The sequence below is a fragment of the Amblyomma mixtum genome, chromosome 5 (assembly GCF_055824585.1).
Source record: "Amblyomma mixtum isolate Tamu chromosome 5, ASM5582458v1, whole genome shotgun sequence".
In the NCBI taxonomy this organism is placed as follows: domain Eukaryota; kingdom Metazoa; phylum Arthropoda; class Arachnida; order Ixodida; family Ixodidae; genus Amblyomma; species Amblyomma mixtum.
The window spans coordinates 20667143-20692191 of record NC_143016.1 but is presented as its reverse complement, the minus strand read 5'-3'; the positions used below and the strand labels follow the sequence as shown (position 1 = coordinate 20692191).

The 25049-nt window shown below is 42.3% G+C and overlaps 1 protein-coding gene across 2 annotated transcripts in view; it reads right to left on the bottom strand.

Annotated features, from left to right (window-relative positions):
• Positions 1-25049, bottom strand: part of Fancd2 (Fanconi anemia complementation group D2) — a 48736-nt gene that overhangs the window by 11895 nt on the left and 11792 nt on the right. The window contains exons 12-29 of one of the 2 annotated variants that reach the window (XM_089543567.1): positions 24212-24316; positions 23666-23739; positions 22503-22590; positions 18201-18236; positions 17926-18072; positions 16497-16631; positions 16097-16228; positions 15013-15120; positions 14550-14599; positions 14156-14215; positions 11484-11685; positions 9938-10017; positions 6590-6715; positions 4586-4802; positions 2986-3094; positions 1823-1940; positions 1472-1568; positions 216-374 (exon numbers count right to left, since the gene is read on the bottom strand). In XM_089543567.1, the coding sequence (XP_089399693.1) occupies positions 216-374; positions 1472-1568; positions 1823-1940; positions 2986-3094; positions 4586-4802; positions 6590-6715; positions 9938-10017; positions 11484-11685; positions 14156-14215; positions 14550-14599; positions 15013-15120; positions 16097-16228; positions 16497-16631; positions 17926-18072; positions 18201-18236; positions 22503-22590; positions 23666-23739; positions 24212-24316 (2043 nt within the window). The remainder of the gene's footprint in view (positions 1-215; positions 375-1471; positions 1569-1822; positions 1941-2985; positions 3095-4585; positions 4803-6589; positions 6716-9937; positions 10018-11483; positions 11686-14155; positions 14216-14549; positions 14600-15012; positions 15121-16096; positions 16229-16496; positions 16632-17925; positions 18073-18200; positions 18237-22502; positions 22591-23665; positions 23740-24211; positions 24317-25049) is intronic. The other variant, XM_089543568.1, reaches the window with a different exon arrangement.

The following is a 25049-nucleotide window of genomic DNA, read 5'->3' as shown; positions in this document are numbered from 1 at the left end:
GAGTTCAATAAATTAGCTATAAAAGTACTACCATTGCCTTACAAGTCATCTCCTGTGCTAAACTTACGTGGCTAAAGCACATCTAGCTTTACTTATCATTGCTGCTTGACAGCAATGTCTCAACATCACTAAAATGAGTCACCATCACTTCGTCATAGTCAAACTTCCTAGAATTTTTCACAGTGTGTGCTGTGCACTATAGTGACATTTTTCACCTCGCCATTGCCGCAGACGAGCCCCACGCTGAGGATGGCGAAGACGTCGAAGTCGAGTTCACGAAAAAATGGCCGCCACGACCCGGACAATGTGCCCAGTGCAGTTGCTTCTGGCTCGTTGTCTGCCGCCTCTTCATCATTGTTGTCACTGTCATCACCCTGCACATTTCATGTTCCTGATGTAACTGGACACATGATTTCTATCGTTGCCACATTGGAGCACTGAATACAGCCATGTGCTTATTGCAAAACCATTAAGGGCCACTAAGGGTAAAGTAAAGTTGGTCCCATTTTCTGATGATTTTATAATGGGAAATACTGAAATGGAAGCTTTACAGATTAAAAAATAGCGAAAAATACGCAGCCCCCAATTAGTATTTCCGGCACGCAGTACGAACCACTACTACTACGCCGATGGCTTTTAGACTTAATGAGCTGTATACGCTGTTGCGTAATAAAAAACAGGTATCACTGCCACAGGCTGTTTCTACAGCTAAACTGCCGTGATGCACGGTGAAATTTTAAGCAGATCTCCCGAGATGAGCAGGGTTATAGATAATAATCGACTACTCACCTGAATATTGAGGAGAGTTTCATTTCACAACTTCTAGACTATTTTTGCCACACAATAAATGTGCAAACAAGAGCAAGTAAATGTTATAAAACGGCACAACACAGACGCTTACAAGGCGGCGCCACAGGCAACGGTTCGATTTTGGCTTTCAGAAGCACCACTTTACCTGTCAGTAAAATGCAGCTCACGGTACTCACCAGGAGCCCATTTTTTAGGATTACAAATAGGATATACAGCAGTATTCACTCGCGTAATGAGCCCACTTTTTTTCCAGAAAAGTTGACATCAACCTGCGGGTAGGGGTTCAATACGCAGAGAAAAAAGTTGACTGATTTTTTTTTTAAAAGAGTCTGAATTTTATGTCACATGTCTCCCTGTCCACCCATCCGTCCGTATGTCTGCCCACCAGCCCTTTCACCAGTCAATCCATGAACAAAAGCATGGGGTTGACAAGTTGCTGTCAGTTGGCAGGTCAATTTGCATTCAGAGCGGACTTATGTGCAGTGATATATGATAAATATGCTAGAGAAAGGAAGCAGCACCTAATAAGCAAAGCCATTATCTGTATTCGCTGAGCTAGTCATTTAATAATTTAGAACACGAGAAAGTAGCCTTAAACCTAATAAAAATAAAAAAAATCAGATCAAATCCAATTTTCAGGGCGTGCTTTTACATTGCTTACATCTTCATCAGGATCTGGAGGAGAGGATGGCTTTGCAGACGGCTCAGCCTCATCACCCGAGTCTTCATCATCAGATAAAAGCTTTCGCTTTTTGCCCCTGCACAAAAAAACAACATTCGGTAAATTTGAAAGTAATTTCACAAACTTACTTCTGTCCTCCACTATATTTTACCAAAGCCTCAACTGACCTACTGGGAGGAAATAGGCCATTACAAACTTAGTTCACTGAGGTAATGGTGCAACACAACAATGGCGGAATATTAAGAGAAAATTCATGTCACCTTCAGTTAGTGCCTGCTCGTAATCTAATTTTTCTCTGAAGAAACGAAGAGAAACAAAATGACAGATAACCTTGCAGCCCCTTTCCCTTTGCGTTTCTTCTTCCCAGCCGGGTTGGCAACCACCGGAGGCTTGGTGTCCGCATCGTCAATGTCAAACACTGCCAACGGGGGAACGTAGCCAGGCACCCCTACAATCAGCAGAGGCATGCACGTCACAATGAGAAAACAGAGTATGACAGAATTTGGCAACACACACACACACAACACCGACTAGGCATTTTCCAGAATGAGGTAACTACAGACAATGTAATATCAGTTCATAAAGCTGTTCTAGCAAATCTTGGGCTGATTAAGAACACAAAACGCAACAAGACTGTAACTGTTTATAGTTTCAGCCAGGCAGACAACACCTCAATACTAGACAAATTAGAGCTTGGCCAGATAGATTCACCAATAGTGATATAGAGACTTTATAAATATATTTTGAAACTGTTGTTCATGACTGCATGTCTCGATTTATGCCCACTAAGATCAGAAGAGAGGAAAAGACCAATTTATGGGTAACACGTAACATAATTCATGTTATATGAAAACTGCGGTGCGCATGGCGAAAAATTCTTGAAAACACGGTCCATATTGCTACTCTTACTAAGCAGGTGCGAGCAGAGTTCGAGAACACTAAAAGATTGTACTTTCCCACTACATTACAAGCATATCTGCGAAGTTCTCCGCAAAAGCTCTGGAGATACCTATCCAGCTCTAAGTCCGAGTTGAATGATGTTGAGGTGAATGGAAATATTTGCAACGCTCCAACTAAAATTGCTGAAGTGCTAAACAGCCTCTCGAGTTCTGTCTTAGTTGCAGGGTCCAATAATAGCACAAATGCAGCCTCCACCGATAGTAGTAATGACAAATTATCTCAAAAAGAGTCCTTGTTATTAAAGACAGATCCGAAAAAGCCTGCGGGTCTCGATCTGATATCAAATGGGTTTCTGAGGTAATATATTGCCAATTCAAAATTTCTGGTTAAGATTTTTATATTTTTAGTATATTTCTTCAGTATAATGTGCCTTTCTTCTCAATCTTTTTTCCCCGCCCTGTAACAGCCCGCAAAGGGCTTAGTATTATAAACAAAAAAATAACAGTAAAGCACTACAGAGATACTAGAGTGTATTTTGCAAAAATAAATGCAAAGAACAAATGCGTCACTAGCAAAGCACACAAAATCCGTACCTTGCAGCCACTTTTCGAGGCACTTTTGGAGTTCAACAATGCGACGGATTCGGTCCACTAGCTTGGCTCTGGTCTCCTCTTCTTGCAGAGCACAGAAGCCGTTCACAAGCTATGCAGATTTCAGAAAAAAAAACAGGACCAAGTAATGCTTAAAAGGCTAGAAAATGCTCTAGATTTGCTTGTTCTCCGCAAACTCTGACATGTGCACTACTCTCTGTGTTAAAGTGGCAATTCGGTACAAATTATTGATGGCTGAGCTGTGTTAAGGGGACGGCAGACAAAACAAAGAGGTGAATGTGCCTGTCTAGTCATTCGCCAATCAGAAGAGTTAGTACACAGTGTTCCTACACAGCAAACACAATAGAAGCATGCCTTGCTGCATGAACACAGTGAGCCAACCAAGTACTTTGCCAAGTGTGTGAAGTTGCAAGTATGCTGCATGATCACTGTCAAAGCTCACAACTACTTTTTGCAGTGCACTAGTGATTGGTTCAGCACACTCAACAGCTTCCACAACTTTGCAAGGTTAGGTGAAAATCCTAACTGGCTCTAACTGATTTATGGAACCATTCCCAGTTGGTTCCATGAACCGATTAGCAACAGTTAGGACCAGTTAGAATTTTCGTCAGGGAATGGTATCCTGGCCAAAGAAAGCCACAGCTAATGTGTTTGTTCTGCAATGGAGCAGAGTGAAAGACCCATTTTCCCATGCCTTTCACACCACAGAAGCCAGGGGAAATCTAGTGCCCAACAGAAAACCCCTGGTTATACAGCGGCACTAGGGTCAAACCCAACAATCTCCTGCATACGAGGAGGATGCTCAAACCATTAGGCCACTGCTGCAGAACTATATCCATTTTACAATTTTAATTTAACGAAGAATTTACTATTCTCCTGTGAAAAGAACTATGTGAACACTTTAATAAGGCCTTTTAATGTATACTAAAATCTCGTTCTCAACTCAACAAGAATTCTTCATTTAGTGAAATATGGTGATACTGAGAAGTGCTGTAGTACGAAGCTGCCAGCCAGCACAGCCACATCGGTCCAGTTGTTTGCCCTAATCCAAAGGAACAATTTTTACCCCCTCTAAGCTTCACTAGACAAAGGTTCAAATAAATTTGTTCAGTGACAATTAAACAGTTAAAAAAAATTTAATGCTTGGCCAGCAGTCCCCGTGGACCAAGAGGAATAGAAAACGGGCCCAAAAGGGTTTGTTAAAAATACGTAGACATCAATAAGAACTAATAACATGCAACAGATTTATGGCATATGCTCATAATCTAAGAAGTTTCTTTGGAGCACTAGACTCTTATATCTCTTGTCACCATGGGAACTAGACCAGAACAAATTTCTTTTAAAACACTCCTGCCAGTAGAGAACATCACTCTCAATGGAAAATTTTCCCGGACCATTCCAGTGTTTTCTGTGTCTGAATGAAATTCAATGTGCCTTTTGTGAGAACAAATAAAAGCGCACTTGCTGCAAGCTGTTGCTCTCCTTTGAGTTATGTTAGCCTGCACCTGCTCTAAAAGTCAAGAGCTGTGCACATATACTCATTTTGTCAACAAAAAGTTGTCCCAGTGTCACAGCAGCTCACCTCTCGAAACCAGTTGACACAGTAGAAGCTGGACGTGAGGACCATTTCACGCTGGTCGATGGAGAGGGTGTGAAATGAAGCGGACACGTCAGTAGCTGGCATCTTTACTGGACACCCCAGCAGGGCATCTATGCCTTCGAGCGCTTCGCCACTGGTTGTCTGCTCCGCAATACGCAACAGGCGAAACAGGGGGCATAGGGTCAGCAGAGAATGATGCCTGCAAAACGAGAAAATTATAAAGGAAGATAAAGACAAGCTACTGCACATCAAAAGACAGTTACATCACCATCTGGTGATTATTTAATGCTGACTTACACCACGAGATAAACACTGCAGCACCAAATTGACAGAACATTATTCAAAACAACTCATTGTTGGGCTAGATGGTTCATCACAGCTTAAAGGCAAGCAGTGAAGATAAACTACTACTAGCCCTCACTTTCTTCATTTCACTAGTGGCCCTGTGCAGGTATGGTGACATTTTAAGGTTTGATTTAGTCTGCCCTAGCTCAACACTCATTTTTTGGCTTGAAGCCTCTGATTCTTTGAACAGGGATCTCAACTACTGCTCTGGCAGCCATGCAGGCTCACTGCTGTTTTTCTGACAGTCTTAGGTGTGTCGAGTCAAAAGGAAGCAATCTTTTCTCTGCCCAGAGCCCGGTGAGAGCAGATATGAAGCGAACGAAAATTGATGCTAATATTTTCAAGCGAAAGTGGCTTTACTTTTCAACTGCTATGTTGATACTGCACCGGCTGCTCTTTAAAACATACCGTATAAACGCGTGTAAGGGCCGGACCCGTGTATGGGCTGCACCCCGTTTTCCCGAAGGAAATGTTTTTTAAAAAATTAATCCGTGTAAGGACCGCACCCAAACTTTCCATGACCCAGGCGGGAATAGCCTTCTAAATGCACGCGCCGTGACCTCCGCGATCGGCTCCGGCTGTGAGCAACGGTGCACTCGATCGCAGAGCACTTAATCGCGGAGGCCGAGCACGCGCACAAGAGCTTCCAAAAACCATCCATGGATGGCGCCCGAGGCCACAGTCTTCATCATCATCGTCAATTTTTTTTTCTCCGCCGTGACTTTCCGCTATCCACATCGCCATCAGTATTGCCAGCTCCAGCCTTTTGTGGCGTGTTAGCGCATTCACCATAGTTGTTGTAGTGGTTATGGCTTTCGCGTGCTGCCGCCGAGTAATGCAGTTTTAGCACAATGGGCAAGTACTTTAACAGCTACACGGCTGCGAGTTAGCTCTCGAACGTGGCAAGCGTGTGGTGAATAGAGAATTCGACGTGGCCGATAAGTGCGTCCGATTGTGCAACCAAAAAAGAAACACAAGCTTAAAAAAGCGCGCTTTCCGAGGCAAGCTGTGCTAGTTTCCCGAACTGGGAGAGCTGCTATTCTATGTGATGGAAGTGCGGAACAACAGGTACGCGTTGACAGTGGACATGCTGTGCGGCCTCTTTTGGGATGAGCGTGCACCAGAGCACAGCACCAGCTCAGAGTCGAAATACTACGCGAGTGGCGATTGAACGCACAATATATGTGCTCATTCCCTGATTGGTGTGTTGTTACTTTAAAAAAAAAATTTTTTTCATACATCCCGTGTATGGGCCGCACTCCAAAAATTGGCCCCCGTCTGGAAAAAAAAGTGCAGCCCTTACACACGTTTATACGGTAGTTTAATATGACTTTAACCACAGTGGACCTCAGCAAGTTCAAAGAGCATAGGGTTCCAAAACAACACAACAGTGTGCAGATTTATGTGACTTCAAATGGTGATGACAGGCAGTAGACAAGACACACAGCTCACATGTAAAAAGGCAACGCCAGGCATTCATTTTCGAGGTCTTGTATCATGAGCTAGGTTAGAGCATTTAGCGATGTCATAGAAGGCAGATTCTGTTACTCATGAAAATTCACAATGTCAGGTACTGTTCAGCTACTCTGCAGAACTTCTGAGCTCACAGCAACATCGCTGCTCTGTAGCAGGGCCACATACTTCTTTTTGGGCTTCAGCTGCTGCTGCTGTGCTTTCTCAGCAAGAAGCATTGGGAATAGATTCAGTGTGATGGCCCCTTCGGCTAGGTTGTCCAATCCGTAACACAGCTCCTGCCGGAATGGTTCACTACGAAAGAAACAGGAAAAAGCAAGGCCAAGATAAGGAGACCTGATAAAAGAAGTTGCAGATTTAACCACATACCACAATGCAGGAACTTAAAGGGACACTGAGGAGAAATTGATGTTGGCTTGTATTGACAGAATACCAGCTCCTGATTACAAAAACGCCACTCATACTGACAGCAAAGCTCTTGTAACATAGAAAAGAGCAAGAACCAAAATACAGGTATCGCCGCCACAGGCCAAACTCGCAAGTACAAGCGTGATGAGGTCATAGGACAAAACAGTGTTGCTAGAACCAATGGTTCTAGCAACACTAGGACACGAAAAGCCACGAATCACTGAAGCGCCGCCAATGCATGCGCAAATCTCCTTGACGTCGCCAGATAGCGCCACGTACCCGGCAGCTACGCGTGAGCCTGCAGCATCGGGACCAATCAGCGCCTGCACCGGCGGGCTCCCGCTAACGGTAACACGGTACACGGTATGCTAAATGTGTCTATTTCCGAGAACTTCGTTGAAGACTTCAAGAACGGGATCCATCGTAACGTTGGCAAAACGCCGCTGCAAACGTAAACGAAGCAACGGTAGCGACGGCCACAATAGCCGGTAGATGCCTTCAACGTGCGGCCGGCGGTAGCTTTCTTTTCGGCTGCTGCTAGGCCGTACTGCTGGTGGCCAGAAATCACGGAGTCTGCGTTAAGTCATGTGCACATCATGTTTCACATCACTTAGTCCTGTGTCGTCATAAGAGAATCCCAAGTTTGAATCAGAGCGGCGGGAAAAACTTTTTCAACTTCGAATCCAAATTTCTTTGAAATAAATGCATGTTTTGCTGCAGGCCATGTGGCAACAAAGCCATGAAATGCCGAACTATCGGATTTTGCTTTTAAAAAAATATTAATAGAGCTCTCCTCAGTGTCCCTTTAAGATACAACTTGACGGACTCTGCATCCCATATGATCACAAAAAGTTACAAGGATGTCCAAGTGGCAAAAAAAAATTTTGTTTACATCTGACCCAGAAAAGTGAATGTATAATAAGATTTAGAACTTCTTACAGCAAATCACTCAAACATACTAGTACAACCAGCAATGAAGATCAGTTCTACAATTTCATTTGCTTTATTTTGTTGACTGCAATACCCTTTGCGTCAAAAATTCTTAGCTATTCTTGTTACTCCAGCCTCCGCATACCCGATGTTTCACCAAAGATGTTCTGCAATTTTTAAAAATAGGCTTTTCGAGTTAGACGAGCACTTTTTTCGGCATAGCATTGTTAGCAATGCAGCACATCAGAAAACAGCTAGACGTGCTGACTAGTAGGCTGGTTAACTAATATTAAGTAATTAACTATTACTGTTAATCACCTTATTTAATGAGAGGCATCTAGGCCACTGCAAGTAATACCCATATCAGTTTTTAGGATTACCAAACAAAAACACTTCTGATCAAAAATCCCACGACTGTAATGCAACTGCAGCAGGTTGCATCACTAACGTGCGCCAAGCTGACATTATTACTGGCCTGTACTCATGGGTGCTCCATGTGTTTACTACAGCCCAGGCAGGCGGGCAATCTTTGTTTCATTTTTACTTTGAATTTGATTGTTTCCTGAGCACACGGCCACGAGCTCTCACAAAAATCTCAATTGCTCTTCAGGAACCAGCTTGTAGTTGAGCAGGATCAGGATCAATCGTGACTGAATTGGCCATGTAGAAACACCGGACATGCATCGAGTTCATTCCTGAATGACTCAATCATGATCGAAAGTACCTGTGTAACAACGGCATAAGTGTTTTCAAACAAAATGATCCAAGAAGTGCCATTCTGCACAAAAACTGGTATGAACATGAATTTTTATTTATTATTACAAGGTTGCTGGAAAAAGCACATTTCTGTGCTGAGGAGTTTTGAGCTAATACTAAACAGCTGTTTACCCTAGATTTCTGGCATCACCCATCATCATCATCATCAGCCTGACTACGCCCACTGCAGGGCAAAGGCCTCTCCCATGTCTCTCCAATTAACCCTGTCCTTTGCCAGCCGCGGCCACCATATTCCCGAAAACTTCTTAATCTCATCCGCCCACCTAATTTTCTGCCGCCCCCTGCTACGTTTGCCTTCTCTTGGAATCCACTCCGTTACCCTTAAGGACCAGCGGTTATCTTGCCTTCGCATTACATGCCCTGCCCAAGCCCACCTCTTCCTCTTGATTTCAACTAGGATATCATTAACGCGCGTTTGTTCTCTCACCCACTCCGCCCACTTCCGATCTCTTAACAGATCTCTTAACCTATCATTTTTCTTTCCATAGCTCGCTGCGTTGTCCTTAACTTAAGCTGAACCCTCTTTGTTAGCCTCCACGTTTCTGCCCCATAGGTAAGTACCGGTAAGATACACCTGTTGTATACTTTTCTCTTGAGGGATATTGGTAAACTACCATTCATGATCTCAGAGAACCTGCCATATGCGCTCCACCCCATTCTTATTCTTCTTGTATTTCCCTCTCATGATCTGGATCAGCTGTCACTACCTGCCCTAAATATACATATTCTCTTACTACTTCCAGAACCTGGCTACCAACTGCGAACTGCTGTTCCCTTGCTAGGCTGTTGAACATTACTTTGGTTTTCTGCATGTTAATTGTTAGTCCCACCGTTCTGCTCTGCCTGTCTAATTCATTGATCATGCTTTGCAGTTCATGTCCTGAGTGACTTAGCAAGGCAATGTCATTAGCGAATTGCAAATTACTTAGGTATTCTCCATTAACTCTTATCCCCAACTGTTCCCATTTCAGGCCCCGGAATACCTCCTGTAAACAGGCAGTGAATAGCATAGGCGAGATTGTGTCTCCTTGCCTGACACCTTTCCTTATTGGAATTTTATCGCTGACTTTACGGAGAACTATGGTAGCTGTGCAATCGTTATAAATATCTTCCAATATTTTCACATAACACTTTTCTACACCCTGATTCTGCAATGCCTCCATGACTGCTGATGTTTCTACTGAGTCGAATGCTTTCTCGTAATCAATGAATGCTATATATAGGGGCTGGTCATATTCTGCGCATTTCTCTACCACCTGATTGATTGCGTGAATATGGGCCATTGTCGAGTATCCTTTACGAAAGCCTGCCTGGTCATTTGGTTGATTGAGGTCTAAAGTTGTCCTGACCCTATACAATGATACAAAAGCCTTTACATGCGCATTGCTCAAAAAAACTCACATTTGCTCCTGATCATCCGGCGTCACATCCACGATATAATCATCCTGGAAGTCTGTGATGATAGTATCGCTGATCCAGGTCTGTAAAGGGAGATTTCCAAAATGTATTTCAGTGAAGATGAGCCAAACACCAGAATATGTACTATACTAACAACACAGCATTAAACTAGCACTGGTGGAGCAAAAAGTAACAAGAACCCAGCTTCAATTCCCAAGAGCAGGTATATGACGAGGCAAACTGCCAGTCACTGCTTCCTTAATTCATAAAATATATCGCAGCTTCAACAGTCAATTCAGAGCTTTCTCCAGCAAGAGAAGGCACACTCAGCAACATTTTCCTTTTACAAAAAAAGTCAACTACAACACAGCAAATCAGGCTGAAAATCTCGTTTTTCCACTCTAACTTGCCAAGAAGAAATTATTTCTCTTTCACATGCAGAGCAAAATTTGCAATCTGACAAAATGTATTGCACCTCATTATTTTCTATAAATGTCCAGTACCAAAATCTTCAAAATGAAATGGAATAAAATTGAAGTCAGCTTATTTGATAAGCACAAACATGCTGACTGTTGTACTCCTCAGAGGGTCAAGTAAAAATATCCTCAAGGTTAAACTGCAGGCTTGTTCGAGCTTGAATTTCATTGTTATTTCGCTCGAGTGGAGTACTTATCCAACTTAGCTAGAATAAACTGGACAGTGCAATGTCTGAATTGATGCTGGGCCAAACCAAATATTTTTTCCTCAACAGGGATGAGGGAGTGCTTTGTTTTGCTAGAGATAAACTCTATCTCCACTACAGTCAACTCCTGTTAAGACAAACCTGGTTAAGACGAATTCTCGGTTAAGAAGAACAATGTGAGACTTTTGGTTTTTTTCCTATAGGACTCAGTCGGAGTGCACAGCTACCCAGCTGGGCACTCCGAGCCTCAAAAATCAAGCCAGAAACAATAGAAGAAGAAACAGCAGTCGCTGCGGAAGAGAGAGGGTGAAAAATAGAAGGTGAAAAACGAAAACTAGACCAATGTTGTTTTAAATTAGGATAATGTGACTGTTTAATACCCTCATTGTTCAGCTCCCATGTATAATGCCACATAATACGTTCCACTTGTAATTATCCTCTCATTGCAAGGTCATTTTATTCATTGTTTGCATGTGGTACATATTTGGACATGCATAGCGTGCTCACATAACTTTTTTGGAGACACTTCTGTTAAGATGAACTTCTGATAAGACAAAAAAATTTTCTGGTCCCTTCAAGCTCATCTTAAATGGAGTCTACTGCATGTCCCTGCAACCTGCCCTTCCATCACTTCCACCATTAGAGTTACACCACCGCAGCAACAGATAGTGTGACTGCTGCAGCCATTCTGAAAATTAATTTTATCGACCTGGCATCACTTCAGACTTCACGTGCTTCTGATTCATTCTGGCCAAAGCAAGTAAACCCCCCTTCTATTATGGAAATGACATAATAAGGATTTACCCCTTGAAAAAATGCAAGGAGTTACAGCTCAACGCTGTGAATAGCTACAGCAGACGCCTGTACCTCAATGCTCTGGCCCAGCTCTCCATGGACGACAATACGGCTTAGCTCGTCGTAGAAGAGGGACATGGCTTGTGGCCAGCAAGAGGTCGATGCCCTGACAAGCTCAAGAAGGTCAACCGCAGAGCGAATCAGTTCGGCAGGTGTGGCATTGCTCGTTGAAGACGATGCCGACAGCTGAAGTGAGTCACTGACCCTGATTCCCCTGTCAAGTAAAAACATTCGAAAGTGGTTTCAGAAGAGCAAGGTCCTCACCGAACTGTTATTCTCTGGCATGGGCCAACTACACACGCTTGCAAGTAACATCACATAATTCATTCATCTCAACAAACTGTGAAAACGGTGATCCATAACTACAGCACAAACGACAGGACAGAGATGAAGAAGGGACACCACACAGCGCTGTGTGGTGTCCCTTCTTCATCTCTGTCCTGTCGTTTGCGCTGTAGTTATGGATCATCGAAAACACCAACTCGCCCAACAAATGCTTTTGTGAAAACGGTACAAATAAGAGTGCTAAATGAAAAAGCAGAATAGTAATAATAGTAATAATAACTGGTCATGAAGAAATGAAAGGCATAATGCTGTCTCGCTCAGGGATGGACACCCAAACCATGCCATTCAGGGAAGGAATGAAGGAGTGGGTGAATGAAGGAAGAAAGAAGTCATAGTGCAGGGCTCTCTATGAATGTTTACCACCTAGGGTTCTTCAATGTGCTCTGAAAATGCATAGCGCAGGAGCGTCTATGATGCAGTGTAGTTCCAGCAGTAAAGAGAACGAAAAAAGATGACAAGACTGGTTAAATGCAGCAGAAACAACGAAGAATGAGAGGAAGAAACAGAGCAGAAAAACAAATTATATAGGCAGTGTAAACAGCTTGACCGTAAAGGAGATTCTTGCAGCTGTATCTACATTATACAGTCCCCCAACAGCCATCTACATGATTAATAAATGAAATGGTGACACACTCTTCACTGCATGGAAATAAAGATGAAAACAGCACACAGAAACAGTGCAAAGGATGTATCTGCTGTCCATTATGCAGAGTGTAAATGTACGATTCATTCATAGGGGTTTTTGGAACTTCTTCGTTGCCCCGACATCAGAAAAAGTCTTCCTCACCGTCATCATTGCAAGTTCACTTGGTGTTTCGCCTCTTGCACAGCAGTGTTCATTTAGTCATTAAAAGCAATTTTTGCTTCCTGTCGCAACCGTCAGCAGGTAGACCCTGAGGTCCATCACAACAGTAAGGGCATGACATATGCGCCAACAAGGGAATCAACTTAAGTTTCACATGAAACCCTGCTGCAGGCAGAATTCTGTGAGGTTTGACACCTTGGCCAAGGAACAGCCATCATCCCATAGGAGGTGTCTTCCGACTAAGCTCTGGATGCAAACTCCTGTCCCAATAACTAATAAGCATCCAAAGGTTTCAGTGCCTGGAATGAAGTTGCACAGCCGCAATATGACTGTGCAGAGTAAGCCCAGCACCAATGCAGTCAACACGTGTGCATGTGTGTGTGTGTGTGTGTGTGTACGTGTGATTCGCCAACCTTCTGGAACGTGCGCCGTTCTTTCACACACTGGTACCTCCTCGTCTCTTGGAAAGTTTGTATTGGCACAACCAAGTTTTCATGACGTAGCACATCACACAGCGATTATCGTGCCCACACAGTTGTGGTCTTCTGCTAGTCTGTCTACACCAAGGCCACGAAGTGGCAGTAGACAGAGACAAATAAGAGCTAGTTGTCACCTCTGGAAGGTCTAGATAATGCAGCTGGGCATGCTTATGTTTGAAAATGGCTCATTCAAGGTCAATGATAGCAAGTGCCCGCAAACAACTCTATTGCTCTGGCAAGGTGCACCAGATAAATTAGAAACAAATAAAACTCACACAACAATACTGGAAAATTAAGATAATACAAATCTGGTAACTTATGCACTATAGACCTTGAGTAATGGGACTTTGAAGTTGATACTCCAGAACCAGGAATACAACTTTTTTCCTGTTTCTGAAGTGGCAATTTCAACAACGGGAAGTTCTATGCATTCCTTGATGTCAAGACAAACCAATGGCATGCATTTCAGTACATTCCCTTCAGCAAATTTTCTTACAATTTCTCTCCAAAATCTTACTTACCATTAACTACATAAGTGCACAGGCCCTACTTCTACACTAAACTAAATGGCATATCTGAAATCAGCATTCAAAAACACAGGTTCCCGGAAAATTTCTTAATTGTGACTTGATTAATAATTTTTTTTTTCTAAGAGCAGCTTCCCGCCTTAATAATGATAAGTAGTCGTCAAAATGCTGCGAATGCAAATGAACTGCAAAGACACTAGAAAAGGGGGAAAAAAAGCAGACCAAATAAAATGAAAAAAGCTCTTGCAAATGCTACTACAGCTGCAAGCAATGTCCTTGACTAGTTTTACAACCAACTAGACCAGCATCAATACATGCATAATTCGCAGACTCAATTGATGTGCTCCAAACATCGTAAACTAAAATTCAGCATTTCAACTGCACACAAATACTAGTGTACTTAAAGCAGAGCACTGGGACTTCCAACAGCTAGCAAGAAAAAAAAAGGAACAAGTGATAATCAGCTTTTAATTCCAAACAAAACACATTCAGTCTAATCAGCATAAAAATGCAATTTAACAATCTCACCTGGTTGATGCCATGGCCTTGACTGTCATCAGCGCTGCAACAACGCCGATCCGCTTTGACCTGAAAGTGTGCCAGCAAACTTTTCTTGCACATCTAAGAGCTTAGAGCCATCAAAGCATCGTTTAGCAGAAGGAGCCTCTTGAAGAAGTCCAGACATGAAATGTCAAAGCCATGGCGTTACAGCGTTACAGTTGTGATTGCTTGCTAATGGTGGCACTGAATTGCGTTTACTTATGACCTGTATTGCCCTCCTGCTTGGTCTTCAATGACTGCAGTATGTTTTAAATAAAAAAAAAAAAATCATTCCTCAGCCAGATAGAATTATTTGAGCCACTCTGCTGTGTTGCGGACAAAGAATGCATTAAAAAATGGAAATGAACAAAGAATAACTCACCTAGGACATGACTTCGTTACCATCTTGCGTATCATCATTTGCAGCTCATCCTGCATGGAGCGCAAGCAGCATACATATGCCAGTTAGCCAAATTGCGATTCAAGTCTCCAGTCTTCAGGCCTTAGTTACCAGAGCAAGCAACATTAGAACTGTCAGCATAAGCTAAGCAACCTCTGTGAGCAGCTCAAAGCTGGTTGAGCCGGAAAGGATACTGTATGCACTCATCAGTCAGACGTCCAAATCATTGGTTACCATTGTAAAGTAATGCTGAAACACACCACCAAAGAAACCTACCTGTCACCTATGCAAGGTTCTGACTCTACAAATCGGCAGAACAGAAAGGTACAGTGTTCATCGAAGTTGAATGCATTTTACTGGACAAGCAGAGCGTATTCCAATTGGCAACGTGAATGATGCTTTATGGAGGAAAACACACCATACTACAGTGTTGAACAAGGCTTACCTGATACGTTGCCCCTTCACGGCCTCCGCGGTAGGCGATAAGTGCAATGATGAGGAATAATGTCCGAATTTGGCAAAGTGAGAGGTTCCGCAGTATGTCAAGGGTGCTCTGCATTTACAGCAGAAAATAAAAAGCGAAAAGGCATGAAATGCAAACATTATGAGCAACATGAAAAGCCCTGCAACTTGCATGAGGCAATTTCCTAGACAAAAAAAGAATAAGCTCAGTCTCTTCTAATGTGCTTAGCACTACTTGGAAACATATACGAAATGTGGTCTGCTTTTGTTTACCTTACTTTCTTGCATGGGGTCAACTGCTGCTTCATTGTGTTACTGCTTTCATAATGTCTCAATGTACTATCACGCTTGGTCACTTGCTAGCAACTGGCTCTCTCCACAGAAGAGATTATAATATAATTAGATGGCTCATAACCCATTATGATGGAATCCAATGAGCCACTCAAAGCCTATCTTAAAAGTATTATTTCAAAAGCATCCACACTCTCTAAATGTACTCGGTTTCAGCACAACCAAAAAACTGTACAGCTGTTTTGCCAACAGTCGATAAGCGATGCAAATGTTACAGCATCACTCGTACATTACACCTCAACCTAGACATAAAATGCTTGAAAGCTAAGCAGCATAATGTAACTCAAAGTACTGCCTTCATGTGAAACACTGTTGTCAATCATGCAACACAATACTAATCTGGAAAGAAGCTATAACAAGGAAGCTAATAAACAAACAATTCTACCACTTTGGACGAAGTGCTACAACCTCTTGTGCAATGGTTTCAGATGCTCTGCAACATGCGTTCATTCTTTTAAAACATTTCCAAACAAATTTTCAAAATATAATATAGTAATCTGAAAGCAAAAAAAGGAGTTTAATAAATCTCGCTAAAAGCTGCACTTAGGTCTCAAAATGTTTTACCTAAGCAACACACTGAAGGAAGGATGAGAAAAAAGAAGGGTACCTATATGTTATTTCATACTCTTTCCAAGTCATTAAAGATAAGCCTATGGGTTAATTAGTGTCACAGCTGACAGAGACACTTGTGGAAGGTGTGCCAGAATACTGCCAACCTTGAAGAAGCCACCATATGGAGCCATTAGGTTTGTGTGCTGGCGAACAAGCTCCAAGGCACATTCAAAGGCTGCATCCATCTGGGCAGCGACTCCACTGCCAAAGTGGGTCACAAGGTTCAGTACCACCTCCTGAAATTGTAAATAATCACTATATGCAAAAGCCACAAACAGCACAAGCCACAAGTAAACAAACTCTTCCACCATGTCCAAGAAATTGTGAGCTCTATGTAGCTTTGTTTTCATGAATGTTACAAGTGTGGATGCACAAAATGAATCAGGCCTTGTTAGTTACGGCTTCATTTCAGGTAGAAATAAAATTCTTTAAACTGCATGCAAATCTAAGAGACAAAATAACTGGCATAAATGCTTAGTTCACGAAGAAGATAATGATGCGTGCCTCTCTGGCGGTGCCTTCATAGCAGACAAACATGCGTTGGTACATTCGTTCCCCAAACTTGAGGACCTGTGGCTCGGGACACCACAGCAACACCTGTGCCAGGTGCATCATCGTGCGACTGTACACTTTCATCACCTGGAAGGATGAAAAGGAAGGCAGCTGAGCAACACTCTATCACATGGGACAAGTTTCAACACAAATAACCTCCATTGCACTGACAAAGAAAAATGACTAGTCTATTTTGTCTGAAAGAGGAGTTTGCTCCTGGCATTCTAAAGCAGAGCCCCAAAGAGGAACTGCTCCAACTCGGGCAGCATCACTGTGGAGACCTTCTGGGTGAAACACCCCCTAGACGACAACCCTCTAGCCGGAGGGCTGTCCAGGGAAGTGCATATCCGTATCCAGAGCCACAGCAAAGGCCACAGCAAGCTATGCCACCACAAGGGACAACACCGTTGCACTCTGCATGTGGCAGCACCAGTAAAACAGCCTGCAATCGCCGCCACCAGTGCATTGCTATGCAAGTGCTGTCACTTTGTGCTGGGCTGTGAAAACTTCTGATAAAGCACCCACCCGTGATGGTGACATTGTCCAAGGACTGGTTCCAATCACAGACTACCACCGCAGAAACCCCTACTTTCCATGAAGTCTTGTATGCGAAACCTTCATAAATGCTTACCCGTGCCCGTTCCCTCAATAGCAACTAGGCCTTGAGCGACCATTTTAAACAAATCCCAATCTGATCTAACATGAACTACATGTTCCCTTCAGAAAATGCAATGGGTGCATTTCAAAAACATAGCCAGTGCAGCAACAGCCTCCTGATCCCACTGTCAGCTGCATGCACAGCCAAAGGGGTCATTCAAAAACCACTTCATAAGCCCTGTTATGTTGTGACAAGTAGCGCTCCCCTTCTCATCACTGATGTAGTCAGTAAGAAACAAGCATCACGGACAAAATTTGTTTGACTCCCTGTCCCTTTATTCATATCAGCAGTCTCCGTTTTTTTTGTCCAAGCTTTTTGATTGTGATCAACACGAGTTTCTTAGTAAACAAGTATTGTTTTGACAACAAAGTGCAGTCCACAAAATGTACTCAACAGAGTAGCACTCACAACCATCTGGATCACTGCTGCCAAACTTATAAGAAGGTTTCAAAAATGACACACCTGATCTCAACCTTCTGTGTAGCAGCTGGCTCTCTCCCTAAAGATGGAAGTACAGCCAACGATAATGTTAAAGCCTAGAACATGAGTCCGGTTTTTATAGTGCATCCATGCACTATGTAGCTTCATTTTCGGTGTTCTGCACATGAAGCCCTTAGCAAATTTATAACTGCAGCAGTGGAGCAATTTGATATCAATCCAATGAATTGTGGGTAACTGACTGCACTCCTAAGTAAGTCCTAGCAAGTTTTAAATGCAATTCACCTGAGGGTGCGAGTCAAAGGTCCGGTCAAGAAGGCTTCCTGTGAAGTGGCCACTCCGCACTTTCTTGCGAAGCAGGCTCTCCACAGACTTGGCTTCGGGTTTTGGCAAGAACTTGTGCAGCATCACCAGAAGCAGAATGTCCAAAGTCTGAAAGAAAAATAATTTCAAGCAGACGAAGATGAACTAGTAGGCACACTGTTTCACTACATTTCAAAAATGCTGCTACAGTTTTAGCATGCTATCAAGTGACAACAGAGTAGACAGTGCAGACTGACCTTGTGCTCTGCAGCCAACTTGACATTCTCTATAATCTGCAGAAAAAAATAAAGGAAAATGTTTACATGACACTGCTGTTTCACATCAATGTATTTACTGGAAGCAAAACTTTGGATTTTTCGAATATCAGCTATTTCTTTAACAGCAGTCAGGCTTAGCAGAAATGTGCCTGGTATGTTTACTTTTATGCTGGCACCTTTCAGCCAGTGCTTTTATTCCCCCTTTTGAGGCATGCGATTTTCTCATTTGTGTGATTATTTTGAAAGTTTTACTGTTTCTTTCGTTTCAGACTTAACACACATGCACAAGGCAGTTTGAGCAATGCATTTCGAAGTGTTGGCTATCGACAGTGACCCCTTAAAGAGCAGTGTTCGAAACACCCGGCACTCGGTGTGCACACAAGGGTCAGTTGACGGACAACCCTTCCGTCTGCAAATACTCGACTAAATCAGTCTTCAAGACATAAATTCTGTTCTCTACCAACTTTCTTATCTACAGCTTCTCAAGAAGTGCCACCACGAGTGAACCCAAAATGCCGAGGTCATTTAATCACATTGTCTGGAAGCACACACCAGGATGCCTTCCTTAGAATGCGCATCTCCGAATTACCATCTTAGACGCAGTTCTCACAGTGATGGCAGCATGGCCCGAGTTAATGTTCTGTGATATGTCCAGTGATCATTCCCCCCTTAGGCAATCAGGATATCACCAGGGTTCCTGAAATGTTTGCGATGGATATAGCACCATCAAAGGTACTTTACTAAGGAAATGCACAAAAGATCACCAAGGAGCCCAAAGAAGCGAACTGAAAAGCAAAGAAGCATAAAATGTACTAGCTACACAGCTAGTGGCTACTAAATAGATGTTTCTGCCAAAAAAAGTGATGTAAATATTTATTTTGTCTTTGAACTTAAACATCTGAACATGTCATTTCTTACCTTTCATCCATTATCAGAAAAACAAAAGATAGAAAGGCATTTTTTTTTCCACATTTTTCTGCACAAAGATACAAAGCTAATGAAGTGAATGCTACACATCTATGAAGTAATTTTTTTCCAGAGCGGCTTTAAGCTTTGAAAAATCAAGAAAAAATTAGGTTTTGGGAAAAACTTTACGAAACTGAATGTTTGCAAAACACCGAAATTCCAGTTCATTTAAAGCATAACAGAATAGGCAATAAAATAAAACAAATGTGAATTACCTACTTGTTGGAGTTACTGAGAAAACTGGTTTTAAATATGTCTCAAAGGCGCGAAGTATAAGGTCTGCCTTGTGCCCTTAACATCTTTACAATAATATATATACCGTATTGTGCGTTTTTATCGTAAAGATTTTCAAAATTTTTCTTACCTCAACCGCTGGCTCGTTTGCGTTGAAACTGCACACAGAGCTTGCGTATTATGGTAACTTTTGTATCGTAGCAAGTTTTACAACGGTACTTACTTAGTTGAGCCGTGCATGATGCAAAAGCGTAATCGTCTGCGTCGAGATCGGCGAACCGAAGCCCAAAACACCGAGTTCTTGCTGAAGGGCGGCAGTAGCGCCATCTGTCTTCCACAATGAAATTAAACAAGAAAAACACAGCTCAGGACATCGCGACGTCGTCCTCCGACGCTTTAGGAGACCCACGAAAGCAGACGATATAAGCTGAATTGGATAGTCATTGGACGAAAAAAAGAAGACGTAAAACAATATACTTTTAATGGCAAAGCCGCGTTAAAATAGTTGTTTCTGGCATTTTTTCCGCTCAGTTGACCGAAGCGCTTAACCCCGCGCTCCTTGCAACGCTCGCCTTGGCGGCTTGTGACGCTTTCCACTGCAGAAGACAGATGGCGCTACTGCCGTCATTCAGCAAAAACTCGGTGTTTTGAGCTTCGGCTCGCCGATCTCGACGCAGACGATTACGCTTTTTTATCATGCACGGCTCAACTAAGTAAGTACCGTTGTAAAACTTGCTACGATACAAAAGTTACCATAATACGCAAGCTATGTGTGCAGTTTCACCGCAAACGAGCCAGCGGTTGAGGTAAGAAAAATTTTGAAAGTCTTTACGATAAAAACGCACAATACGGTATATATATATATATATATACCTGGTCTTCCAGGGTTGCCGGTGGCTGCACAAAAGACAACCTTAACAACAAAAATAACAAATAACCATCAGATTAAAAAAAAAAACTGTGAGCAGAACAGCAAATGTGTGGACAGAATGAATGCAGACTACGAAAAGAGAAAATGCAGCCATATAATTCCTTTCATGCATTAAAAAAGGAAATGCAAGCAAGATTTTATATAAGGGCTACTTTTGGCACTCAGTAGACTTGTAGTAGAATTACCTACTTGTTGGAGTTACTGAGAAAACTGGTTTTAAATATGTCTCAAAGGCGCGAAGTATAAGGTCTGCCCTGTGCCCTTAACATCTTTACAATAATATATATATATATATATATATATACCTGGTCTTCCAAGGTTGCCGGTGGCTGCACAAAAGACAACCTTAACAACAAAAATAACAAATAACCATCAGATTAAAAAACAAAACTGTGAGCAGAACAGCAAATGTGTGGACAGAATGAATGCAGACTACGAAAAGAGAAAATGCAGCCATATAATTCCTTTCATGCATTAAAAAAGGAAATGCAAGCAAGATTTTATATAAGGGCTACTTTTGGCACTCAGTAGACTTGTAGTAGAATTACCTACTTGTTGGAGTTACTGAGAAAACTGGTTTTAAATATGTCTCAAAGGCGCGTGAAGTATAAGGTCTGCCCTGTGCCCTTAACATCTTTACAATAATATATATACCTGGTCTTCCAAGGTTGCCGGTGGCTGTACAAAAGATAACCTTAACAACAAAAATAACAAATAACCATCAGAATAAGAAAAAACTGTGAGCAGAACAGCAAATGTGTGGACAGAATGAATGCAGACTACGAAAAGAGAAAATGCAGCCATATAATTCCTTTCATGCATTAAAAAAGGAAATGCAAGCAAGATTTTATATAAGGGCTACTTTTGGCACTCAGTAGACTTGTAGTAGAATTACCTACTTGTTGGAGTTACTGAGAAAACTGGTTTTAAATATGTCTCAAAGGCGCGTGAAGTATAAGGTCTGCCCTGTACCCTTAACATCTTTACAATAATATATATACCTGGTCTTCCAAGGTTGCCGGTGGCTGTACAAAAGATAACCTTAACAACAAAAATAACAAATAACCATCAGATTAAGAAAAAACTGTGAGCAGAACAGCAAATGTGTGGACAGAAGGAATGCAGACTACGAAAAGAGAAAATGCAGCCATATAATTCCTTTCATGCATTAAAAAAGGAAATGCAAGCAAGATTTTATATAAGGGCTACTTTTGGCACTCAGTAGACGTGCAGTTCCACGGCTCATACAAAGAGCCCCCAGTCCTTGGGTAAAACCCGATTCTACAAGATTCTTGCACCCCTAACACATTTCTGAAAAATAGGGTTAAACCCAGCTTCTCCCTGAAAATGCCTCTTTAAGAACACACAGAAGGGTAAGGAAATGAGGGTGCGGTTAAGATAAGCATATATAAGAAAGGGCATAGAGAATGTACATTTTCCTGAACAAAATTGAGGACGCCGCATGAAAATTAGCTGATATCCTGTACTTATTCCAGAGGAGTGTTCGTTAAACTGGTGATCTTAATTCGAGGATATGCTTGAAAAATACTTAACTTTAAGAAGCGAGACGTCAAAACACAGCTACTGATTAGGGATTTATTCAGCATCATGAATCAAGAACTATCCGTTCTAACAATGTCCTGCTCTAGGGCTCTTTCCCGTTTAAAATGTCCTCTGTGATGTTTGATGACTGCCTTCGCATTGCACAAGGCAGGCAGGTCTTGCTTGCATAAGAAGTGCTGCTTAGTACATTGATGGTTTACGTGGTCAAATAATTGCAATAGAAGAGAAAAAATATATCATTTAGTGAATATTTTTCTGTCCAACCTGTCATTCCAGGTTTGTGAAGTGCTAAGAAAAAAAATTGGGCACTTTATGCCCCGCACGTACGCAACCGCTTATAGTAAATTATCTTTTGCTGCAAAAAGAGGACCCGAAAAACCCGAAATATATTGCCAAATTTTTACCCCCGAAATTCTGGAAATTATAAAACCTGAAAACGAAGGGCCCTATTCATACATCATTCTATCCTGCAAGTAATGTATTAGCAATGTCAGATTACAACTTCCAGCACTGATTTTATGTGCTTGCAGCTAATCAAGCTGAACAAAAGGAAAAATGACAATCCTGTATGCACACACAGCACGCACCTTGAGCCAAGCATCACGAAGGAACCTGCGCAGCTGAACGGCATTCGAAATTTCAGTGAGTACCAGGAGCTCCTCATCTTCTTCAGCACTGCACAGAGATTGAACATAGTTCTTTTTCTTCTCTTTTTTAGCATATGTTTTGCAACATCAAAATTGGCTTAATGTTCTGCGTGAATCAAGGGACACAGAAAAGCGCCACCACGTGCCAAGGAAAGCCAATCACAAGACTGTAATTTAGTAGCACCATGACAACAAGCAGAACTCAATGCACGGTTTGTGCAAGGCAGGAAAACTCACAAGTCCACTAGCAAACTACACAACTATCGTAAACCACTCCCACAAGGGGAACAGTGTAGTTAGTTCTTGCATGACAAACAGACTCATATAATAAACACACCCTTCCAAGTGAGCCATTAAAAATTTTAAAAATTTTAAAAATTTTACTCTGCACAATAACCGTACCTCCTAAATTACTGTCATTTTTTTTTTTTTGGCAACTGTGTTTAACCTTAAGGCAGTTTGTCCCGTGCTGCTTATTGATATTAATATATTTAGCTGCTGGCTCCTTTGATGTGGTCAAAATAAAGGTATTGCACATTTCACTGGCACCCCATCCCTGGCACAGCAGCTTCCCAAAAAGCCTAGCAGGATGAATTCTTTCGAGATGTTACACCTGTTGCATAACTATGGTGAGATACAATAAATGGGCTTAGGCAGGGCATGTAGTAATGAGAAGGCGAGACAACCGCTGGTCCTTAAGGGTAACGGAGTGGATTTGAAGGGAACGGAAGCGTAGCAGGGGGCGGCAGGAAGTTAGGTGGGCGGATGAGATTAAGAAGTTTGCAGGGATTAGGCGGCCGCAGCTGGCACAGGACAGGGTTAATTGGAGAGATACCGAAAAGACCTTTGTCCTGCAGTGGGTGTAGTCAGGCTGATGATGATGATGACAACAGCCTATACCTAGTTCCCTTTTGTGTAACTTTTAATTCTTGGTAAAATGCTACACAAAATGTTTTGTAGTTCAAATCTCTTTAGATGTTGAAACTGCATTTCTGAAAGTTTGCTCCGAAAGGCAGAAGCCCCAAAAAGAAAGTGTGACAAGCACCATAAAATGAGCAAGTGAACTAGGGCCATCATAGCCCAAAGCTGATGCAGATGTGTACCTGAAGCTTGTAGGTGTTGACGAGATTGGCAGAATGTGGCGGAGTTCAAGGTTGGCGCGGAGCTCAGACACCACCTAGGATAGAAGCAGGTAAGATTTTCATAAGCTGCTACTAGAAATAATTTTCTCAAAAGCAATATACAGACCTTCACACTGTCGAAACACAGATGGCCTATTCTTTTTCATACAAAGCAAAAGATTCCAACACAACTCCTGTTAAATCTTTATAATTTTTCCAAACCACACTTCATCTCACAATAACCAACACATCTAATGCCTTGCATTCTGATAAAGGTGAAGTCTCTGAAAGCTACGACAACACAAGGACTTCAGATGAAAATTGTGTTCCAAAGGTTGAAAGTGATGCACTCTGGTGTAAGCAAAAAGCGATTTTGACTTTTTCCCGTACTATACTACGGCCCCTGCAACTGAAGGTCAAGCCTTAGAAATGCTAACCTGTGCACTGTTGCAGCAAAAGCCTTAAAACTTTCAGTGCTCATACAAGAGGTTCTAAGATTCCAAAGGCTTGCACAAATGTTACACACACCTGAGAGGCTTCCTGAGCAGTGCAGTTGGAAAGCACAAACTTGACAGTGGGGGGCAGCTGACTGAGTTTCAATGACTTCAGCACTGTTAGCACACGAGTGCGAACCTGTTAAAAAGGTGGCAGGTCAAGACACATGGACACAAATTTTGGACAAATGATTTGTCTCCTCATCTGAGGCAAAAACATGCACAAACATGAGCAACCAACTTTTAAGCAGCACTGCAACACACTATGGCTAACACAGACGGCAGAGCCTATCCCCACACTGCCTGCTTGTAGTGTCCGTTGTAACAAGAGCAAGGCTTTGAAAACAAGAATTGTTTGCTTCTCTTTAATTATTTGCTGTCAGAAAGAAGAAAAAATTACCAGTCTATGCCACTGCCAAGAGCAGATGCAAACACAAAATGATTTGCACTTTAATGTGATCTGCACCTATACAAAGGAGCACCACCACACCACATACAGTACCAGTGGTAGTCATTTATTAGAACTCCGCTACCTTCACCCCACCATGGCCCAGCTGTGCGATGCGGCATTTTCTTCTTCCATGTCCACTCCAGAGGTTAGACTCTAAAGCTCAGACAGACCTTTATTCTAATTGTGCTAACCTCTGAAGACAGACAAGATTAGAGTTTGCATTTGTTAAATTTGTGTTTAAAGGCCAGCGAAATGCAACCTCAAAGCGTAAAATGTTCCAAAGACCCAAGACAGCTGCCTATGGATCCCCTTTATGAGCACCGTGCCACAGTACAAATTTTGGCGCACGCTTCTACAGCTATATTTTTCTACTGAACTTTACAACAGAAAGTGTATGAGTAGCTCAAAAAAATGAAATAAT